The sequence below is a fragment of the Pinus tabuliformis genome, chromosome 9 (assembly GCF_031772625.1).
Source record: "Pinus tabuliformis cultivar Carrire ecotype Pingquan chromosome 9, CPIR1, whole genome shotgun sequence".
Lineage (NCBI taxonomy): Eukaryota > Viridiplantae > Streptophyta > Pinopsida > Pinales > Pinaceae > Pinus > Pinus tabuliformis.
Window position 1 is genome coordinate 1,319,142,461 of NC_142307.1, and position 20,647 is coordinate 1,319,163,107.

Below are 20,647 nucleotides of genomic sequence, written 5' to 3' on the forward strand. Positions count from 1 at the left end.
AAGAAGATTGATGCATCAGAAGACAAGGATGTCGATCCCACCCTATAACGACAACTCATAGGGTCCCTGATGTATCTAGTCAATACCAGGCCAGATATTCGCTACGCTGTCAACACCCTCAGTCAGTTCATGGTGGAACCAAAGAGGGCTCACTGGGCAGCAGCCAAGCACGTTCTTAGGTATTTATAGGGAGCAATTGATTATGGGCTCTTGTACAACAAGGGGAAGGATATCAGGTTGAGTGGATTTACTGATGCAGATTAGGTAGGAAGTTTAGTGGATCGGAAAAGTACCTCTAGGTACTGTTTCAACATTGGATCAGGAATAACCTCCTGGTGCAGTAGGAAACAAAAGTTCGTGGCTCTGAGTTCGTCTGAGGCATAATATATGGCAACAAGCACAACTTCGTGTGAGACCATATGGCTTAGAAAACTGCTAGTAAACCTATTCACAAGAAATATGGAGGCGACTAGGATCATGTGTGATAATCAGAGTTGCATCAAACTCTCTGAGAATCCAACGTTTCATGATAGGTCGAAGCATATTGATATCCTATGTCATTTTGTCAGAGACTGTGTCCAACGAGGCGCTGTATAGTTGAGCTACACTCCTATAGGGGAACAAGTGGCAGATATCCTCACCAAGGCCCTTTCGAAAGTCAAAATTTGACTACTTTAGGGAAAAGATGGGGATGGTAAAGAACCCCTTTCAGAGGTAGTGTGTTAGCAGCACGAATGAAGACGGAGTTGCAGTGCAGATGCAGTGTTGGGAGAAAGGACCAACAGTAGCACAGATGCAGAGGGAGTTGTAGTGCGGATGTAGTGTTGGCAGAAAGGACCAGCAGCAGCACAGATGCAAAGGAAGCTGTCATACAGATGTAGCAGTGGCAGTAGCAGAGTCATGGGCAACAGTACAGGAGGCAGTAGCACAGAGGATGTTGGGCAGGAAGGCCTAGCATCAGCACAAGTACCGATGCTGGACAATCAGAGTAATACTCAGTGAGGAGTATTGCTAGAGCACAGTCCTCGCTAAGAGGGTGTGTTGATTTGGGGTAGCATCGAATGTGCTCTAGCCACGAAATTTGGTGGAAAGGTCGGGGCACGTAAGATCTTCAATACCCAGAAAGGGTTTGGGCAGATTCTAAATAGATTAGGAGATATTAAAATAATTAATATTTTTAATGGAGTCCCTAAGTCTAAACTTAGGGAAAATAAAATATTAATGTGTATTAATATGAATCTATGTTAGAATGGTTCATAAGACATGGATCAAGCCAGATCTAATCTTAGCCGTTGATTAGGTACTTAATCTCGGCCGTTGAGATGTCAATAGAAAAGTATAAGAGGAGGCTTGAGGGGCACTTGGAGAACACACTGAGGGAGACTACTCAGTTCAATTTCTAGAGCGGGGTTTGCTGAGAAATTGAACCAGTGGTCTGGAGAGCAATTAGGAGGCAGCAAGTACGGAACAGAGAGATGGGAGATCAACACAGAAGAGGCAGACACAAAGCTAGAGGAAGCCACGGAGAGGCAGCAGTGACTGCACAGAGCTAGAAGGGCCTGCGTCATCCACGCAGACGCTGCAGGAGTGATGTAGAAGCCCAGAGAGGCTGCGCAGAGCTTCAGTAGGTTGACGCAGAGGGTTTCAAGCTGTAACAGAGGTTAGAAGGGCCTACGCTGGGTTTAGAAAAGTGTTGGAGGTTTGTCTATCTGTGGGTAAGCTAGTTTGGCACCCTGTTGTACAAGAAAATTGCTGAATAATAAAATCTTCCCTTGCTACACCAGTTTTCCCACATTGGGTTTTTTTGGGGACATTAGTACAAAATAACTGTGTCAATGTGTGCATATGTTTGTTTCTGTATTATGGTGTGATATTTGCAGCAGTATTTATTTTAATGTTTGTTGGAGTAATTTCATGAATAACTTATGATAAAATAAGTAGGAAAAGTAAATCAGTTGCTGTAGTGATAGAATTTTCACAAGGCAATCCATCTCGTGAGGAGCATGACCATAGAGAGGGTGATCTAGCTCACTTTGGGGTTGACACATGGGGGATCACCGAGGCCTCCATTGTTTGGCAAGGCAGGCTTCTTCAGTTGCAGCTCAGGATCGAGACTAGCGATGGGTGGGTAGATATTGACATCATAGAGACACATGGGAAGGATGAGCTTGGCCTTTGTCGATATTTCGCCTCCAGGTTTTAGGGGAGGAGGTTGCAGTGTGCACACGATGGGAAACATATTCGAGTCAGAGTGGCACAATGACAACATGGTAGCGCTTTTATGAGACGAGCATGGGACTTGGGCATCGTAGTACTAGACAACTCAACAACCTTTAGGGATGAGCTGGCTGCTATAGGGGGAGATCACTCAGATTTTCCATTGGGCTTTACTGACTCGCTAATGGCGTGGCAGACTTCATCAGCATGGCAGGTTGGTTAGTAGGAGGATATCAGAAGGAGCTCATGCCAGAGAGACTTCATCCCCACAGGGATTGGACTGTATCTTCAGGAGCTTACTCTTGTGTGCGTGAGGTGGATTACTTGGTAGGGCAGCTTCATGGAGAGTTAGATAGAGTCCTACATTATCATGATGCTCTACTTATTGATAGTATGTAGAGGGCTTCTGGAGCTTATACCTGGTTGGACGGTGAGTGGAGCAACGAGTGCTTCACATTGATTAGGACGCCTTGGGATCTTGGTATTGAGAGATTTCTTCATGATCAGATAATGCAGAGATCGGGGCTAAATTAGTGGCACATTTGGGACCCTGGTTTTATTGGTGATGATAGTGGCGATTAGTAGTCAGAGGGGCCGCTTGTTTGGACATTGCTCGAGGACAAACAATTTTTGGCGGGGAGGACTGTAATATCCCCAATTTTGTGAGCATGGGCATTTTTCCTAATTTTGGTGATATTAAGTAAAGGAGCAAATATTATTTTGGAGAAAGGTGGCAAGTTTTATTTTATTGGAGATTGGCAACAAATTATTATTTTATTAAAATGGAGGGAAAAGTCATTTAGTGGAAAATGGCCCCCACCAATAAAATAATAATTAAAAATGGAGTCTAGAAGCATGGAGAGATATTATAAAAGGAGGATGGACTCATTTTCTAATCATCCTTTGACTATTACATTTCACCTTTCATCTTCTCTTGGGGTTGTTTAGCATGAGAAGAAAAGCGATGTTTAGCACCAGGAATTCCAAGCGGAATTCTACCCTCATTTCGGAGAACTTCGAGCGTCTCCCTAGTGAGGTAATTTGGTAGTTCAATCCAGGGCTTTCCTTGAGCTTCATTGCAGTAGTTTTCCCAGCTATATGCATTTCCCAAAGACAGAAGGAGTTCATGGCACATCATTTGGAGCAGCTACAGTTGGTTGGAGACTCTAGGATTTTGCTGAGACATTCTTCATAGTTAAGACTAGAGATTTGGAGCATTTTGCAGGGTAGTGAGTGAGGTTAGAATTTGGGATGAATTTTGCCTCATTTTGATAGTGCGCAGAGCTCACTGGCAGATGCGCAGAGCTCACTCACTCAAGTTTGCGCAAGAGCAGGAGGAGGCTTCTTTCCGAGGAAATTTGGGTTGGAGAAATCAAGCATTTTCCGAAGGGGATCTTTGTGTGACATTGGGAGGCTTTCAATGTCAGATTTTGGGCATCCTAAAAAAGTTCCATTCTGTGAGGCATTTTTTGGCCAAATTGTGTAATTCACACTTGTTGGGGGTCACTGATGGTAGGTGGATTCAGCCCAAACTCTTTCTGGCTTTTTGTTTGTTTCGTGAGAGGATATGATTAATTTTACAAAATTTTCTACGCAATTATGAGGGAAAAATTCCTAGCTCCATTCAGCAGTTAGCGACAAAAATTGTTGGAGGGCGCAGCTTATCCAAGGACTTGTGAGGAAAAGAGAATATTACGGCACTAGTGCAAAGTGGGGACCACAAGAAAGAGAAATTCGACTGAAGGAGGGAACTTGAATTCATGGAAGAGGGAGGAGAGAGAAGGGAGTGCAAATTAGGAAGAGAGAGAGTGAGGACCACAAGGAGAGGAGGAGCCACGAATTATAAACAGAGCAAGAGGCACCCATTTTGGGCATTCATTCATCTATTCTGAAACGTGTCTTTGACATAGCACGCTTGATAGGAAGCCAAGTCTGCAAGTGTTGTTTAGCACATGAGTGTTTCCAAGCGCAGATCTCAACCCTTGCTTTGGGGGACTTCGAGTGCCAGCCCAAGGAGGGAGTTTTACTTAGTCCCAAATTGTACCAGCAACAGGGAGGCTGAGTTCTAACAACAGGGAAAGTAGCAGCAGGGAGGTCGAGTTACAGCAGTAGGGGAAGTAGCAGTAGGGAGGCTGAGTTACAGCAGCAGGGAGGCCGAGTTACAACAACAGGGACAGTAGTAGCAGGGAGTCGAGTTACAACAACAGGGAAAGTTGTAGCAGGGCAGGGATTATACAGTGCTTGGAGGAGACACACTTGGGAGTTGAGGAGTGAAGGGAGTTTGGGCCTAAAACTGGAGGTGGAGTCTGGGAAATGTTGTGGGGGCTTTTACAGCATTTTGGTGGAGCAGCAAACACAACATCTGCTACAGATTACATCTTTGCTTGTGGAGTAGGGCCGAGCATTTGGCGTCAATTTTGGAGCTTCAAAACTAGGACAAGCCCTTTCTGGGGTTTCCAGGGTTTTTGACAAGGACCTTAGAAATAATTTGGTAGAATTTTCTGGGCAGATTTGAGGGGTCAAACAGGGTTCCCAATTCAGCCAGCAGCTAGAGGAGTTGGGGGAAATAGTGCCGAATTTCTGAAGTCAAGCATTGGCCAATCCTTCGTGGGTTATTCTGGGTATTTGGTGGAGAGGCCATGATTAATTTCCCAGAATTTTCTGAGCACCAGAGAGGGCCCTAGTATCAAATCCATTCAACCAGCAGCGTATTTCTAGGTATCTTCAGCTTAAAACTTGCGCAGGATTTTGGTGGAGGGTGTCTTATTTTTCATTTGGGGGCTTTGCTAGCTTGCCTTGAGCAAGCCTAGGTGCATTCCTTCCAACACCTTATTGTACACCCATCTCTATTAATAAAAATAGCTCAACAATGCAGTTTTTGGTGCGATTTTATGGTCTGGTTGTGTGTTCACTGTTTATGGTGTTTTTGTCTATGTTTGCCTTGCGTATTTACTATTAATTTTCCTTAGGGATTTTACATTGTTAACACAAAATCAATGAAAGATGTATGTTGATCAATGTTTTAAAACTCCGACTCCGACTCGGTATCGACTCGGTCGGCTCGATTTCAATGACTCGATCGTTGTAAAAAATACATTAAATATTTATTTTTTATAAAAACACATAATTTTAAAGATTTTCATTGATGTTTCCAAACACACAGCATTAGACTATAGATAGAAGACAACATATGATCAAAGTAAGCTCATGAATATATCCATTATATCAAAATGGCACCTAGTGCACTGTCCAATACATACACGATGATGATATAGAGATCAAAACAAAAAGCAGGGAGTGGGAGCAAAAGCAGGGAGCGGGAGCAAAAATGGGAGCGGGAGCGACATTTTCAGAAGCTCCCAGTTTGGGAGCGAATCCCGAAGGAGTTCGACAACCAATGTCACTAACATCAAGGAACATAGAGGGATTGGTGCTCTTGATTAAATACGAGTTCCATACCCTAATACATGACAAAATTCAATGGAAACATTGCAATCCCCCAATCCTGAAATCTTGAAAAACTGATAAGTCTGCTGGATTTTGAATGAAATCTAAAATTCTACTTTCTCCATATGAAATCTAATGAGGCCGGAACCGCTCTCAAACATCCTGAGTCATTTCATGGTAATGTTAAAAATTTAAGTAAAAGTGACATTCTCCTTAATCTTCATTTTCATCCTTTTACTTTAAGAATTTAACATTATCATGAATAGCATATCAATACTAGGGATCAGAGTCAGACAGGGAAACCCATGAGTCAGATAGGGAAGCCCAGGGAGTCCCCCACACTCAGAAAAAACATAAAAAAATCAAACAAATTGCGTTTTTGGGGGTTCACTGTGTCCATGACTCGGTCGGGTTGACACGGACTCGGCCGAGCCGGCTGGGTTAATACCGCGCTGGCCGAACTAGGTTATTTGTCTATGCTCCGAGATGGGAGCATAGACAAATATAAAGCAAGGTTTGCAGCAAGGGGCTTCTCATAGAAATAAGGGATTGATTATGAGTAAATTGTTTCTCCCATAGCTAGGTATACAACAATAAAATTGCTTGTTTCGTTCGCTGCTTCTATGTGTTGGAACATTCATCAAATGGATGTCAAGACAACTTTCCTGATCGGGACCATTGATGAGGAGGTCTACATTGGCAACCTCAAGGATTTGAAATAGATCAGAGGGAAACTCATGTCTGTAGGTTGAAGAAGGCTCTATATGGCTTAAAGCAAGCACCGAGAGCATGGTATGCAAGAATGGATGCATACCTCTTGAGACTTGGTTTTACCAAGAGTACTACAAATCCTAACCTATATATCAGGGTGGTCCAGGATGAGCTAGTTATAATACTCTTGTATGTGGATGATCTACTAGTTATAGGTGTAGAGCATCAGATTCAGGAATGCAAGAAGCAATTAGTAGCAAAATTCAATATGAAGGATCTTGGGATTATGCACTATTATTTGGGACTAGAAGTATGGCAAAAGCTAGGAGAGATATATCTTGGTTAAGGTAAGTATGTGATCAAGATGCTTCAGAAATATGGCATGATGGATTGCAAGCCCATGATGACTCCTATGATTTCAAATTTGAAAAGGTTGAGGAGTTCAAAATCTAGTCCGGTAGATTCGACTTGCTACAGACAATTGATTGGGTCCTTGATGTACTTGGTGAATACCAGGATGAACATTTGTTTTGCAGTAAATGTCCTTAGTTAGTTTCAGATGGAGCCAAAACATGATCATTGGATTGTAGCTAAGCATATCCTAAGGTACTTGCGTGGGACTATACATCATTATCTCAGGTATATTGGGAATGAAATCCAACTTACAGGATATACAAATTCAGATTGGTGTGGCAGTGAGACCGATGGAAGAAGCACATGAGGAGGATGTTTTAGCCTTGGATCTTCCAGGGTTTCATGGATGAGTAGAAAGTAGGATACATTTTCTTTGTATTGCTAAAGCTGAATATGTTGCTTCAAGCAAGGTCTACCGGGAAGCAGTTTGGCTCAAGAGGTTACTATAAAACTTGTTTGAAGGACCACATAATATTGATGGAAGACCCGTCGTTTCATGCAAAGACGAAACATATAAATAAGAAGTACCACTACATCAAAAGTTTGGTACAAGATGGGGTCGTAGAGCTACACTATCTACCTACATATGAACAAGTAGCTTACATATTGTCTAAAGCGTTACCAAACAAGAAGCTTGAGTATGCAAGAGGCAAGCTTGGTCTGGTGGATATCTCTTCCCTAATTGAGAGGGAGTGATATCAGATAGTTCTTGTCTTTATGAGTCAAGCACTAGATTAGGACTAACAACCGTAAGTCTTAGTGAAGTTGATAAAGAAAGAATGGAGTCCGAAGGGTTGGATAAACATCTAGATTGAAACTTCTAATCTATTGGAGAATCTAGGGAAAGAAGTTGGCAACCGATACTCTTATAGGATGAGGTAGGTATCCAAGATAATGGTAGTCGAAGAGGACCGATATTCTTTTAGGAACTAGGTTTGGGAGTCCAAGATAAGAATAGTCCTAAAAGGACATACCTTGTGGACATTCGGATGGGGTATGTACCTTGAGAGGTAGTGTGGCAGATCACGTAAAGCCTCCCAGCATAATGCTCATAATTAAAGATGATCTTGTCTAGTTAAGGCCTTCAGGGAAAATGTTGGTTATGATATAAAGATGCTTGACAAATGTTGGCTTATCAATCCGACTCTTCTTATGAGAATGCTTCAAGATTGAGATTCCTTGTTGTTAAAATTGGAAACTAGGGCCAAACTCCATGTGGTTCATCTTATTATAGCAGCTGACAATGTTACTTGGGAGCGGGAGCGGGAGCGAAAACGGGAGCGAGAGCGACCATTTTCAGAAGCTCCCGATTTGGGAGCGATTTTTTAAAAATATATATATTTTTTATATTTTTTAATTTTTGATACATATATGTCAACAAAAACATGTAGAATGATGAATTAGACATAAAAAACAACCATATCACATCAATCATCTAGAAATTATAATCGTCATCAACCATGTCCACAAGTTAGTAAAATACATATTACAACCGCAACATATTGAGTCTTATAAATCATGATTCATCAAATTCAATCTTAAAGTTTCAACTTCAAGCTTTCAGAATTGAAAATTCAATAACATTTATCATCATTGATCACCAAAGTTGTACTTGTAAGCTAAGTTTAACCATTACAAGAAGTAATATCGAAGATATTTCTAAGTCCTAACTTCTAACTGTTAACATGATATGAAATGTTAAAAATTTATAAAATGAAACATGAATAATGAGATGAAATGAAACAACTTTAGTCTTTCACAAAGCATCATATTCATAATTCACAATCATTACCAATGAGTTATAATTGCCAAGGCCCAACTTCAAACTTCAAATTTTCATTGTCACAGTGATATAATGTTTACAAAAAATATCATTATGATATGAAAGAGTCAAGGGTCAAGAGTCAAGGACTCAAAACTCAACAGTTATGAAAACTAAAGTCTAATAGAAACTAAAAAAGACAAGTAAACTGTAAATCTACATGTGGCCCTTGCCACGAGAGTCTCCAGGAGTATAAGCAGGTCGTGGTGGTCTTCTAGGAGTCTCCCGCACAGACCGACGACCAGAACTAGAACCTCCACGCGAGGGTGTAGATGGAGGTGGCGACAGCAAAAGAACAAGACTCGGACCTCGAGCACTGCTACTGGATGGTGGAGGTGGAGGTGGAGGTGGCATGGCTGCTGCAGATGCTTTATTTTCATCCCTTACAAGTTCCTCTTCTGGTTCTTCAATATGTACAATGCCATCCTCCAAATTGTCATCCTCTGGGTGATTGTCCCAAATTTTATATGTGGGATCCTCATTAGCCCGATCACAGTAATGACTCAACAACCTCAAGTTGTAGTGCACATAAACCAAGCTTTCTGCTCGGTTTTCATTGAGTCTGTTTCTTTTCACATTATGTATATAGCTGTAGGTGCTCCAACACCTCTCTGTAGAAGAAGAATTTATAACTTGTGAAAGAAATGTTTTTGCCAATTTTGGCAAAAGTCCGTGGCCGCCATATGTTTCCCACCATGTGAGAGATTCAAATTTATCTTTGTCGTCCATTGCATGGAAGTTACCATACAAACCAGTGCCACTGAAGTATCTGCCTATTTCAAGCCGCACAGCTACACATTCCTCCCTGTCAGGTACCAACTTTTCTAATGCTTCCAAATATCCTTTAGTTACCTTTGGATCTAAATGGGGTTTGGTCCTAACCCCACCCCCTGCTGCAGGTTGGCCCAACCAAGATGTAGAGTAGTATTTTGGCGTAAGGATATACGCCAAGCAATGTAGTGGAACATTAAGCTTATTCCACCGTTCACACACACAATCATGAATTAGTTTGTACAAGTTGGGATCTCTATTATGAACAATATCTTTTATTTGTCCCAACATGGTATCCATTTGCTCATACACCTCGCCAATCACTGGTTTGTCTGTATCTGCAAACCGAATCATTTGATAAATTGGCTTGGTGAAATCCAATACCTGCCTCACACTTGTCCAAAACTGCCCATCAAGAGCGGCCTCCTCCACCATTTCAAAACCTCCCATGTCAGTTGCATTTGTAGCCCTTTCCTTTAATACCTGCCAATGTGGACTTGATACCATGCTAGCTAATGCCTCTCTTACCTTCAAAAGGCGATTGAAGGTGAGGTAATAGCTACCAAATCTAGTCTTCGCAATCTTCAGCAACTCCAATCTCGAGTGACTGCGGAAAAGGCCATGGGTATTGCTATGATTTATAATAAATTTTATCATTTGTTTGCCTTTCTTGTACAAATTACCAATCCATTGGTATTGTTCATTTTTGTTTTTGACAATATCATGCAACAGAAGGTTCAATGTGTGAACCAAACATCCAGACCAAAATATGTTGGGGTATTTATCCTCAATAATTGCTCCCGCTGCCTTACAATTAGGAGCATTATCAGTGATGACTTGGATGACATTGTATGGGCCAATACGCTCAATTGTTTCAAGTAATGCTTCTGCAATGTTGATGGCGGTCTTGAACTTGTTTGAGTAATCATGTGCAGCTAGAAAGATGGGACCACTAACAGACACAGCAAGAACACTTATCAATGGCTTGCCTTTTACATTTGTCCATCCATCAGATACAATGGACACCCCATGGTCAGTCCAAGAACTTGTCATTTTATTCAAAGAATGTGATATTTTTGCTTTTTCATGATCAAGGCCAACGGTTCTTGCTTTGTCATACCCAGGGCTCTTGTATCCTTTAGGGGCATCATTTATGGCAGAAACCATTTCGTGCCAATAAGGTGAGCGAAGAACATTGAATGGTATCCCACATGCATAGAGAAACCTGTAAACTTTTGAATCCACATCATTCCTACACCCCTCATCAAGGAAATCTGATATGGTTCTACGCCTTAAAGATGATGACCCTGTGCCTCCATGTCCATATCCACTGCCTTGGGAGGATGCTGAAGGAGTTCTTTGTGATTGTGAGCTTGGTTCAAAGAAACCCCTTGATTTTTTTGTTCTGTATTGGGCTTCCTCCTCTTCCCTTATGTATTTGGCTCTCTCCGCTGCTGACACCGCTGTACAAGTTTTGATTCCTATTTGTTTCTCTCCATCCCATGGCCTTTTCCCGCAGAGGTGTCTTCTAGCACGGGTGTATGAACCTGTGTAATCAGTGTTGCAATGGGGGCAATGAAATTTAGTGGTTCCACCCCCTCTCCCTGTTTTAGCCCTGTTAACATATTTCCACAATGGAGTTTGGTCTTGTTTAGTTTTTTGAGGGTCATGTTCACCCTCCTCCAGCTCCTCACCGGGGTTTTCACCCATTTGACTTTCTCCGGCTTCTTCATCCCCCTCTTCAGTTTGGGTCTGGCCCCTCCGTTTCCTACTCTCCAGCACCATAATAACCATAAAAGGGACCAGGAAGAGGAAAATGCCAAGAAATATAGCCAGGTCCATGGTATTTGATGTTTGTAGGGTTTTGATTCTTGAATATGCAAAATAATTTATTGGGATTAATTAATTTAATTTAAATACATGATTTTTAAACTCAATAAGCTAAATTAAATTAACTAAATTACTACCTAACCAGCTAAACTAACTAAATTACTAAGTTACTTACCTCTGCAGGCTTGCTCCTCGCTCCTTGGCACTTGCTCCTCGCTCCTCAGCACTTGCTCCTCGCTCCTTTGCTCTTGCTCCAGCTCCAAACTCAAGCTCAATGAAGTAACAATGAATATTTTTTTGGCCCATTGGCCTTTTAAAACCAATTTTTTTTTTTAAATTTATTTTTTTTCGGGTCCACGGAATTTTTTTCCGCCGACCCGCTCTCGGCCCCGCGCGAATCGCTCCCGGAGCGATTTTTAATGCCCGGGAGCGATCGGGGAGCGATCGCTCCCCGATCGCTCCCGGGCGTTAAAAATCGCTCCGGGAGCGCCGAAGCGATCGCTCCCTATGGCGATTCCTAACAGACCAGGGAGCGCAAATTTTTTGAGGGAGTGTGCTCCCGAAAATCGCTCCCGTCCGGGAGCGGTTTTGGGAGCGCGCTCCCGAGCCGCTCCCGCCCAGAGCGCGATTCGAGAAGGGGTTCGAGGGGGGGGCGCTCCCCCGCAACATAGGCAGCTGATATTTTTCTTGGATCCCTCTCATCGAGAGGTGTAGGATTAATCTAAAGATCATCCGATTCCGATAAGTATTCATGGAGTTGTGAATTTATTTGCGATATAAGACAATTTGTCAAGGTCGGCCAACAACCAATTAAACCCCACGTGTGCTCAATGTTTTAGTATAAATAGAGGTGGCCTTCAAGTCATTTCAAAACACTTGGGATCTCTTCCTCTCTCTACTTGTCTTTGGGTTTTAGTAGGAGGAGAGATCCTAAGGAATAATGTTGCCCTGATCTAGAGGGTAGAAAGCCGGAATTGTCGGAAAAGTCGGAATTGCTGGAAAAGCCAGAAAAGCCGGAATTGTCGGAAAAGCCGGAACTGCCGGAAAAGCTAGGAAAGTTGGAATTGCCAGAAAAGCTGAAACTGCCGGAAAAGCCGAAATTGCTAGAAAAGCCGGAACTGCCAGAAAATCCGGAATTGCCGGAAAAGCTGGAACTGCTGGAAAAGCTGGAAATGCCGGAAAAGCCGGAAAAGCTGGAACTGCTAGAAAAGCCGAAACTGCCAGGCACTTCATTGGATAGATGGGTGCACTCTCTAATTTGGTAGAGATGGAAACAATCGTGGGATTATACTTAGAGTCGATGCCACCTATCCCAGAAAGGGTGTAGGGAATGTTAACTCTCAATTGAATAAGGGTAACTCGATTCATTTACAGAATCTCTTTTATGTACTTGATTGCAAGAAGAACCTAGTGTCCATCTCGGAAATGGAAGTCAAAGGTTTCAGGGTGGCATTTATTGATGGAAAGGTACGTGTTAAAAAATATAATTTTCAAAGATGCTTTTTATCATGGGTTCAGGGTTGGCAATTTGTATCAAGTTGCAGGATGGTCCATTAGGGATCATGTCAATTGACATATCACATCTATAACACCGAAGGTCTACCTATGGGGCCCTACCTGATGTGAGTCAAATGGTGATAGGGATGTCTGAATTCAAGTAGAGCATGAAGGTACATGTCTGAGATGTACTGAAGGAAAATCTTATAAGGGGACCATTCCCCTCATGCAGCAGGTCCACAGGTTTGGAACAACCCGAGGAGTTTGAGATTCATGATCGGGAATCTCATGTATACAGGTGGAAGAAAGCCCTCTATGGCTTGAAGCAAAACACCCCAGGCGTAGTATGAGAGGATTGATAGCTGTCTGATGAAGCTGAGATTCACTAGGAGTGAAACCGATCCAAACCATTACCCAAAGGTTGTGGATGATAGACCTCTCATATTGGCACCTTATGAGGACGACCTATTTCTGACAGGTGCAGACCCTCTCATTTGCAGAAGTAAGAGGGAGTTGGATTCCGGATGTGGAATGATAAACTGCAAGCCTGTGACTACCTCGAGGATCTTAACTTTCAGAAGTTATATGGTAGTGATGTCGGACCAGATTTGGGAAATGCCTCTGAGTTTCATAAACTCATTCGCGTTGATGTTCTTGGTGAACTTTTGTCCGAACATATGTTTTGCAGTTAGCATGGTGAGCTCATATTTGGTTGAGCCTCACTGGATTGGTGCCAAGAATCTTCTGAGATATCTTCGGGGCACAATCTCTCATGGATTGAGATACACTGCCGGAAATATGAAACTGCATGATTATTCGAATGCTGACTGGGCAGGCAGTGTGGAGGATCACTAGAGCACTTCTCAGTGCTGGTTCTCTTTAGATTCTGCTTTGATATCATGGATGAGCAGGAAGCAAAAGTCGGTTGCAATAAGCACCGCCAAGATCGAATACATAGCTACGAGTATGATCTCGTGTGACGCTGCATGGTTGCAGAAGCTCTTAAGTGAGCTGTTTGTAACTTTGTAGTTGTACACATGAGGAATACCACTGTGATTCTCTGTGACAACCAGAGGGGGGGTTCAATTACTGAGGAATCTCGTATTTGATGATTGCTCTAGCAGATAGACATTAGATACTGCCTTATCTACGATATGGTAAGTCAATGAGCGAGGAGGCTCCATCACATTGAGACTGATGTACAAGTCGTAGACATTTTGTCAAAGCCCCGACGAAAGGTCAAATCTGTGACTTTCCCGAACCACTTGGAGTCGTTGAGAGACCTTCTTATAAGGGTCTTGCATGTTGCATGCATTGAGCTCTGGGGGGCTTGGGATACTTGAGCAACTGTGGGACAGGATGATTAGTTCTCATGTGGGTCGGGATGACTAGTTCTCTCGTGGCAACTATGGAAGAGGATGATTAGTTCTCCTGTGGGCCAGGATGATTTGTTCTCCGTGGCGACTATGGAACAGGGTGATTAGTTCTCCTGTGGGCCAAGCTAATTTGTTCTCCGTGGCGACTGTGGAACAGGATGATTAGTTCTCTTGTGGGTCAGGATGATTAGTTCTCCATGGCATCCACTGACAGGATGATTCGTTCTCCTGTGGACAGGATGATTAGTTCTCTTTTCGAGGCATCCTACCCATGCAGTCTGGGACTCATGGGAAGTACCTCTCATCTGATCAATGAGCAAGGAAATGAGGATAGGGACCATAGTAGTACTATCGATGGACGCATCGCTGTATCTACTGTACTCCCTATGCTAGGATGACCTCTGTTGATCTGGGATCAATGAAACTAACTGGGATCAGTATGAGTGGTTTGAGACACTCTCTTGTGACATTGATCTGGGATCAATGTGAGTGGTTTGAGACACTCTCTTGTGACATTGATCTGGGATCAGTATGAGTGGTTTGAGACACTCTCTTGTGATATTGATCTGGGATCAATAAAGTTGACTTTGGGTCAGTAAGAGTGATGTAACACAATCTCTTCAGATGAAACTGACTTCGGGTTAGTAGAGAGTGGTATGAGACATTCTCGATCAATTCTTCTTCTTCATGGTTTAGCAGAGTAGAGCAGAGCAGAGCTCAGCAGATCAAAGTAGAGCAGAGCAGAGTAGAGCTTAGCAGAGCAGAGCAGAGCAGAGTAGTGCAGGGCACTGATGACAGAGATAGTATTGTTGGATATATGGATCAACGGATGGAGTTCTCCCTAGTTGAGAGGCAGCGTTAAAATTGGCAACTAGGGCCAAACTCCATGTGGGTCATCTTATTTATGGTAGCTGATATTTTTCTTGGATCCCTCTCATCGAGAATTGTAGGATTGATCTAAAGATCATCTGATTCTGATAAGTATTCATGGAGTTATGAATTTATTTTCGTTATAAGACAATTCGTCAAGGTTGGCCAGCGACCAAATAAACCCCACGTGCTCAACATTTTAGTATAAATAGAGGTGGCCTTCAAGTCATTTCAACACACTTGGGATCTCTTCCTCTCTCTACTTGTCTTTGGGTTTTAGTAGGAGGAGAGATCCCAAGGAAGAACGTTGCCCTGATCCAGAGGGTAGAAAGTCGGAACTGCTGGAAAAGTCGGAAGAGTCGGAACAGCCGGAAAAGTCGGAACTGCCTAAAAAGTTGGAACTACCGGAAAAGCCGGAAATGCCAGAAAAGCCGGAACTGCCGAAAAAGCCGAAAAAGCGGGAACTGCCGGAAAAGCCAGAATTGCTGGAAAAGTCGGAGAAGTCGGAAAAGCCGGAAAAGCCAGAACTACCGGAAAAGCCGCAACTGCCGAAAAAGAGGAAATGCCGGAAAAGCCAGAACTGCCGGAAAAGTCGGAACTGTTGGGACTGCCAGAACTGCTGGGAACAACTGGAACTGTTGGGAACAGCCAGAATAGCCAGAACTGCTGGGAACTGGCAGGAACTGCCGAAACCGCCGGAGCATCTGTATCCGAAGGAGAGCATCATGCAAGGGACAACTAACTAACATTGGGACAATTGTATGGTACTTAGCAGCAAATACACCAAGCATGCAATGTTACAGCTAGCATGCAAGGGACAACTAGCATGCAAAAGAAGCATGCTAGGGACAACAAGCAAGCAATGGACAACAAGCAAGCAAGGTGCAACCAACACATAGGTCAGGATGGCAACATGGTGCAGCAATGGCACATAATGCGGTACAGTGATGGGTACAGTCATGATTAATAAAGCGTGATGAGATGCAGCATAGTGATGATGGTTGCAGCATGGTGCAGCACGATGAGGTGTAGCATGATGATGAAATGCAGCACAACGATAGGTGGAGTCACCTTGGAGAATTAGTTGAAGCAGCATGTCTTCAATTGATTTCATGTATCATCTTCGTAGAGATGATCTATGCTCTTATCTAGATAAGTCAAAGTATGCTCTTATCTAGATAAGTCAAAGTGTTGGCTTCTGTTGTAAACATACTATCTCTCTCTCTCTCTCTGTTGAACTATTGAAGAACATATAAGAAGAATTGAGCAAGGGTTTCCCCACATTGGATTTTGTCCTTGGCTAGCGCCACATCTTGTGTCCTCTTGTCTTGACTTGTCTTCTGCGATTTATGTTTATGTTCTCTCTGTAGTTTACTTTAATGCTGTTGTGATTGCTAATCTGGAAAATATATGGAGCTAACTGTGAAAATTGAAATAAATTGCTCTAAGCATAGAATATACCTAAAATTAACACTTGTACCATGAATACCTCCCCAGTTAAGAGGAGTGTTGAAAATTGTAACTAGGTTTGGTGTTCATTATGATGTTATTGTAATCATGACATTGTATATTCTTTATAAGGAAAGAAAAAAATGAAAGAGAGAAAATATATTATATTTTGGAGTATGGGTTTCATACTCAAGTTTGATTCAAAAGCATGTTCTTCGTGCTTTTACGTCTTCTAGGTCTTTCTAGGTCTTTCTAGGATAAAGAATAATATTGGTCATGTGTCATAGTCCCATTTGGACTCATTGTAATGAAGAAGAATATTTATTTTTATTGTATGCACCTTTTGGAGCATGTTATGATTCTCTATGATCAAATGTTGCAACCCTAGAAGGCAATGTTTCACTTTTGGAGCCCCTACACACACCAGTTGGAGTGAGGCATCCACTTTTGGAGAGGATTTATGCCACATGTGTGGCCTTGTAGAACACATTTGTGAGGATAAGTGGATGTTTGATCATGTTCAATTCATTTATGAGGCATTGCCAAGGGTCTTGAGACCTAGTCACTCGTGTATGATGGATGTTTTATGTGCTTTTGTCTTATCTCTAGTGTTTGTAAGAGATAGAGGTATTATTTTATGTTTTTAGGGATTTATTTGGACGAGGAGGTGTTAGATCTATCATATAAATAAGGGAAGCACTCCTCACTTGTAAATCATTACTATTTGTGGAGGTAAGTCATTACTTGTCTACTCTTACTCGTTATCCTTAACTATGGATGGATTACAATTATCCTCATTATTTATATTTATATTATTTATATATTTTATTCGTAACAATAGCTAAATGTGCCTTTTAGAGGAGATGATCTTGTTTATAACTTTGCAACTTCTATGGATTTTTCATGGCTAGGGCTTATGGATGCATATTTGGTCTCTCAAGTCTTGTTGGATTTGTTTATGAATGATTATTAAGTGCAAGTGTACTTAGCCAATGGTGAGGGTGCATTCTGTTCCTATTGTTCTTGGATAGACCCTTTCTTTTAAACCCAAGGAATATTTCTAGTGGAGAAGCATTCTTGAATTTATTTTGGAGCTTGTAAAAGTACTAGATGGATCTACTAAAGTTTGTAGTGAACAATCCTAGTCATCATCCTAGATCTACTTAGATCTCTTCAAGGGAACCTATTTGATCCCATATTCCCCAAAAAAAAAAAATAGTAGGCACTAGTATTCTCTCAATAATCTATCATAAAACTCAAAGTTTAACTTTGTTTTATACTTTAGGGTTGGATTAGGGTTAGTAACAGCTTTACATATATTTTCAGCCATAGATATGCTAGACGTTTTGGATTATTGTGCATTTACTTGGCTAAAATTAAACTTGTCAACATCTTTTACCTTGTTGATTTATTTTACAGCTCTTCTAGGCATAGATGTCTTAATTACTTGGGCTGTTAAATGCATATTAAAATTCAGATTTAGCTAGATAACCAAACCCTATTTTAATCCATTGGTTAAGCCCTAGCTTTAATTGATAATTACTTGTTCAAGGGCTGATTTATTTGCTTCTGTCATAGCTTGTTCCTTTGTCCTGATTTACTATCTTTCTTACAAGTTTTACAACAGCCAATAGCTTTTTCTTGTTTTGTAGTGTTTGGGGATCCTCTCAAGATATATATTGACTTGCTACTAGCCTTCTAAATTAACTTGGATCCTCATCCATTCAAATATGCAAATTGCTTTATTCAACCATTGTTTCTTTGCCTTGAATGTTATGTCATATTGTTAGTATTCCAAGTAGTTAGATAGGTATCCTTAGACTTGATCTCCTCATGCCTTAGGAACTCTTGAAGCTACTAGGGAAGCCTCCCTTGTGCAGGATCTGCCTTCACTAAATAGAGGGAAGTTATTGCGTAGGTGACAATGGTAACACTTCCATGTTCCACTAGTTTTGCACCTTTTGAAAGGTTTTGCACTGAAGCGCTAGATTTTGTGTAAATAGGGCCCATTACACATTCCCCTACACCAGTATACCAGCGAGATCAACTCACCTTCTTATCAAGGAGGCCCACTTTTCATTCCATGGAGGACATTTTGGTGTGGAAAAGGTTTTGTTACCAATGGAGAGGTACTTCTTTTGGCTTTCCATGCATAAAACGAACAAAATATACATCCAGAGATATTCACACTGCAACAAAAGCATTGATGAAATAAATGTCTATATAGGAAAGGAGTTTAAAATACACCACTTATTTTTTCCTCAGAATATTTCTACAGCTCATTTCCTTTAACCTTTGATCCTCTTTTTGCCATTTCATTTTTTGACAGTTTAAATATCTTGCTTTGTTGCTTATATTCTCTCCACATCCTTCTATGTTTCTTCGGCTGTATGGATGTCGTTTTTCCCTCAGAATTGTATGTTTCCTTCTTTCTAATTATGTGTTCTCCATCCCTTTCATTTATTCTATCCAATCCCTTGTAACACTCAATAACATAAATAAACCTCTCTCCTTTGAAGAGTGAAGAACTAGTGAGGTGTCAGTTAGAAAACATTATTTCTTGTTATCTTCTTGGACCATTGACATAGCATTGACCAAAAGGAACATCTTTGTTCCTGTTTGAATTGCAGATACAAGGATATGACTTGGCAATTTTGATTGTGGGAACAAGAAATCGGTAGGCTTTGTGTCTCTAGCAAAAAACTAATACAACTATTTCTTGTATCCAGATCACTGCGCAGTCCTGCCCTTTGTCATTCAAAGGAAGTCCATATTGGATGGCTCCTGAGGTATCAAGAAACTCATGCTCATTTTCCGTTTTTAGGGTTACCATTTGCAATGCTCTTAGACTTTTCTTATTATTGTAACTAGGCTTATTTAATTGTTGTTTCCATTCCTTCTAATTGACTGGTACAGGTCATCACGAATTCAAATGGATATAATCTGGCTGTGGACATTTGGAGTCTTGGCTGTACAGTTCTAGAGATGGCTACTGCAAAGCCACCATGGAGTCAGTATGAGGGGGTAAGCCACTCAATGGTTTTATCTTTCTTAAGAGTTCACCAAAAGTCAGATGATGTTTCTGGATTGTTTGTTATTGATGCTTCGAGCTGTGATGTTGCAAGGAAATTTACTCTTAATATTGTCTCTTTGCTTCCTAACATTTTTTAGGGTAAGATCCATTCTAATATTGGTAGAATAACAACAATATTAAAATTTCAGGTTGCTGCAATGTTTAAAATTGGGAATAGTAAGGAGCTTCCCACAATTCCCAACTTTCTTTCAAATGAAGGAAAGGACTTTGTGAGGTATTGTTTGCAACGCAACCCTGCAAACCGTCCTTCAGCTGCGCTACTTTTAGAACATCCTTTTGTAAAAAATGCTGCACCTTATGTAAAATTGGATGTTGCCACACAAAGCTCTGAAGTGTTGCTTTTGACAAATAATGGTGATCGACCTATGGTAAGGCTCATAGTTGTGTTGACACTGATGTTTTTTGAAGAATCTTATTTGCTTCAATTTCTCCTTACTCTCAGCCCATTCAATTTTTTAGTGTTTTGAATGCATGTATATATTCTCTTCTTTTCTTGGGTTAGCATCCTATAGTTTTCGATTATGAAGTGTTAGAGGTCAGTGAATATGTCAAATCCAATTTTCTTTCTAGTGTGTATTGTTGTTTGACTTCCTTTACTACAGTTTTTTAAGTTTTTAAAATTTATATGCATTCTTTCTTTATCATTTTATAGTTGTTTCAAGCTTTTAATGGTTTTGACATGACACTGCTTCTTGTCTCCAGGTTTGGTCCATTGTTATCATCTTTGAAAATTGAAATTTTCATATTTCATTGCCTTTAAATACTTTCTCTAAAAGCAGAGATATGGGGTTCTAAAACTCGTACCATATGAAAAATGATCTGGCTCTATACTTATAATGACAGACCTGCTAACAGTTCAATTGTAGAGGTCTAAAACAAAAACACCACAAAATTTGCCTTCTAGCATTACTGAGTTTCTGTCCCAAGTATCCTGCTCAATTATGGAGTCTTATTAGACATTATGTCTTTGGAGACCATCACATATCATGCCAGAGTTCAGCCCCAAAAATACTATTATTTATTTTAACCGTGCAGATTGAATTTGGTGGTAGTTAAGTTACCGTGCAGGAGATTTGAGAAGGACATGAAATTTGGGAAGACATGCTTTCAGGTTTGATTTTAATAACTTAATTTACTGAAGGAAGATCA

The 20,647-nt window shown here is 41.2% G+C and overlaps 1 protein-coding gene across 4 annotated transcripts in view; it reads left to right on the forward strand.

Moving 5' to 3' along the window:
* LOC149153387 (mitogen-activated protein kinase kinase kinase YODA-like) overlaps positions 1–20,647 on the forward strand; it is a 294,318-nt gene that overhangs the window by 178,031 nt on the left and 95,640 nt on the right. For 3 of the 4 annotated variants that reach the window (XR_016263135.1, XR_016263136.1, XM_089441563.1), the window contains exons 9-11: positions 19,134–19,193; positions 19,321–19,428; positions 19,627–19,866. Coding sequence is in view for 1 of the 4 variants with exons in the window: in XM_089441563.1 (XP_089297689.1) it covers positions 19,134–19,193; positions 19,321–19,428; positions 19,627–19,866 (408 nt within the window). In the remaining 3 variants the exon portion in view is untranslated. The remainder of the gene's footprint in view (positions 1–19,133; positions 19,194–19,320; positions 19,429–19,626; positions 19,867–20,647) is intronic. The other variant, XR_016263137.1, reaches the window with a different exon arrangement.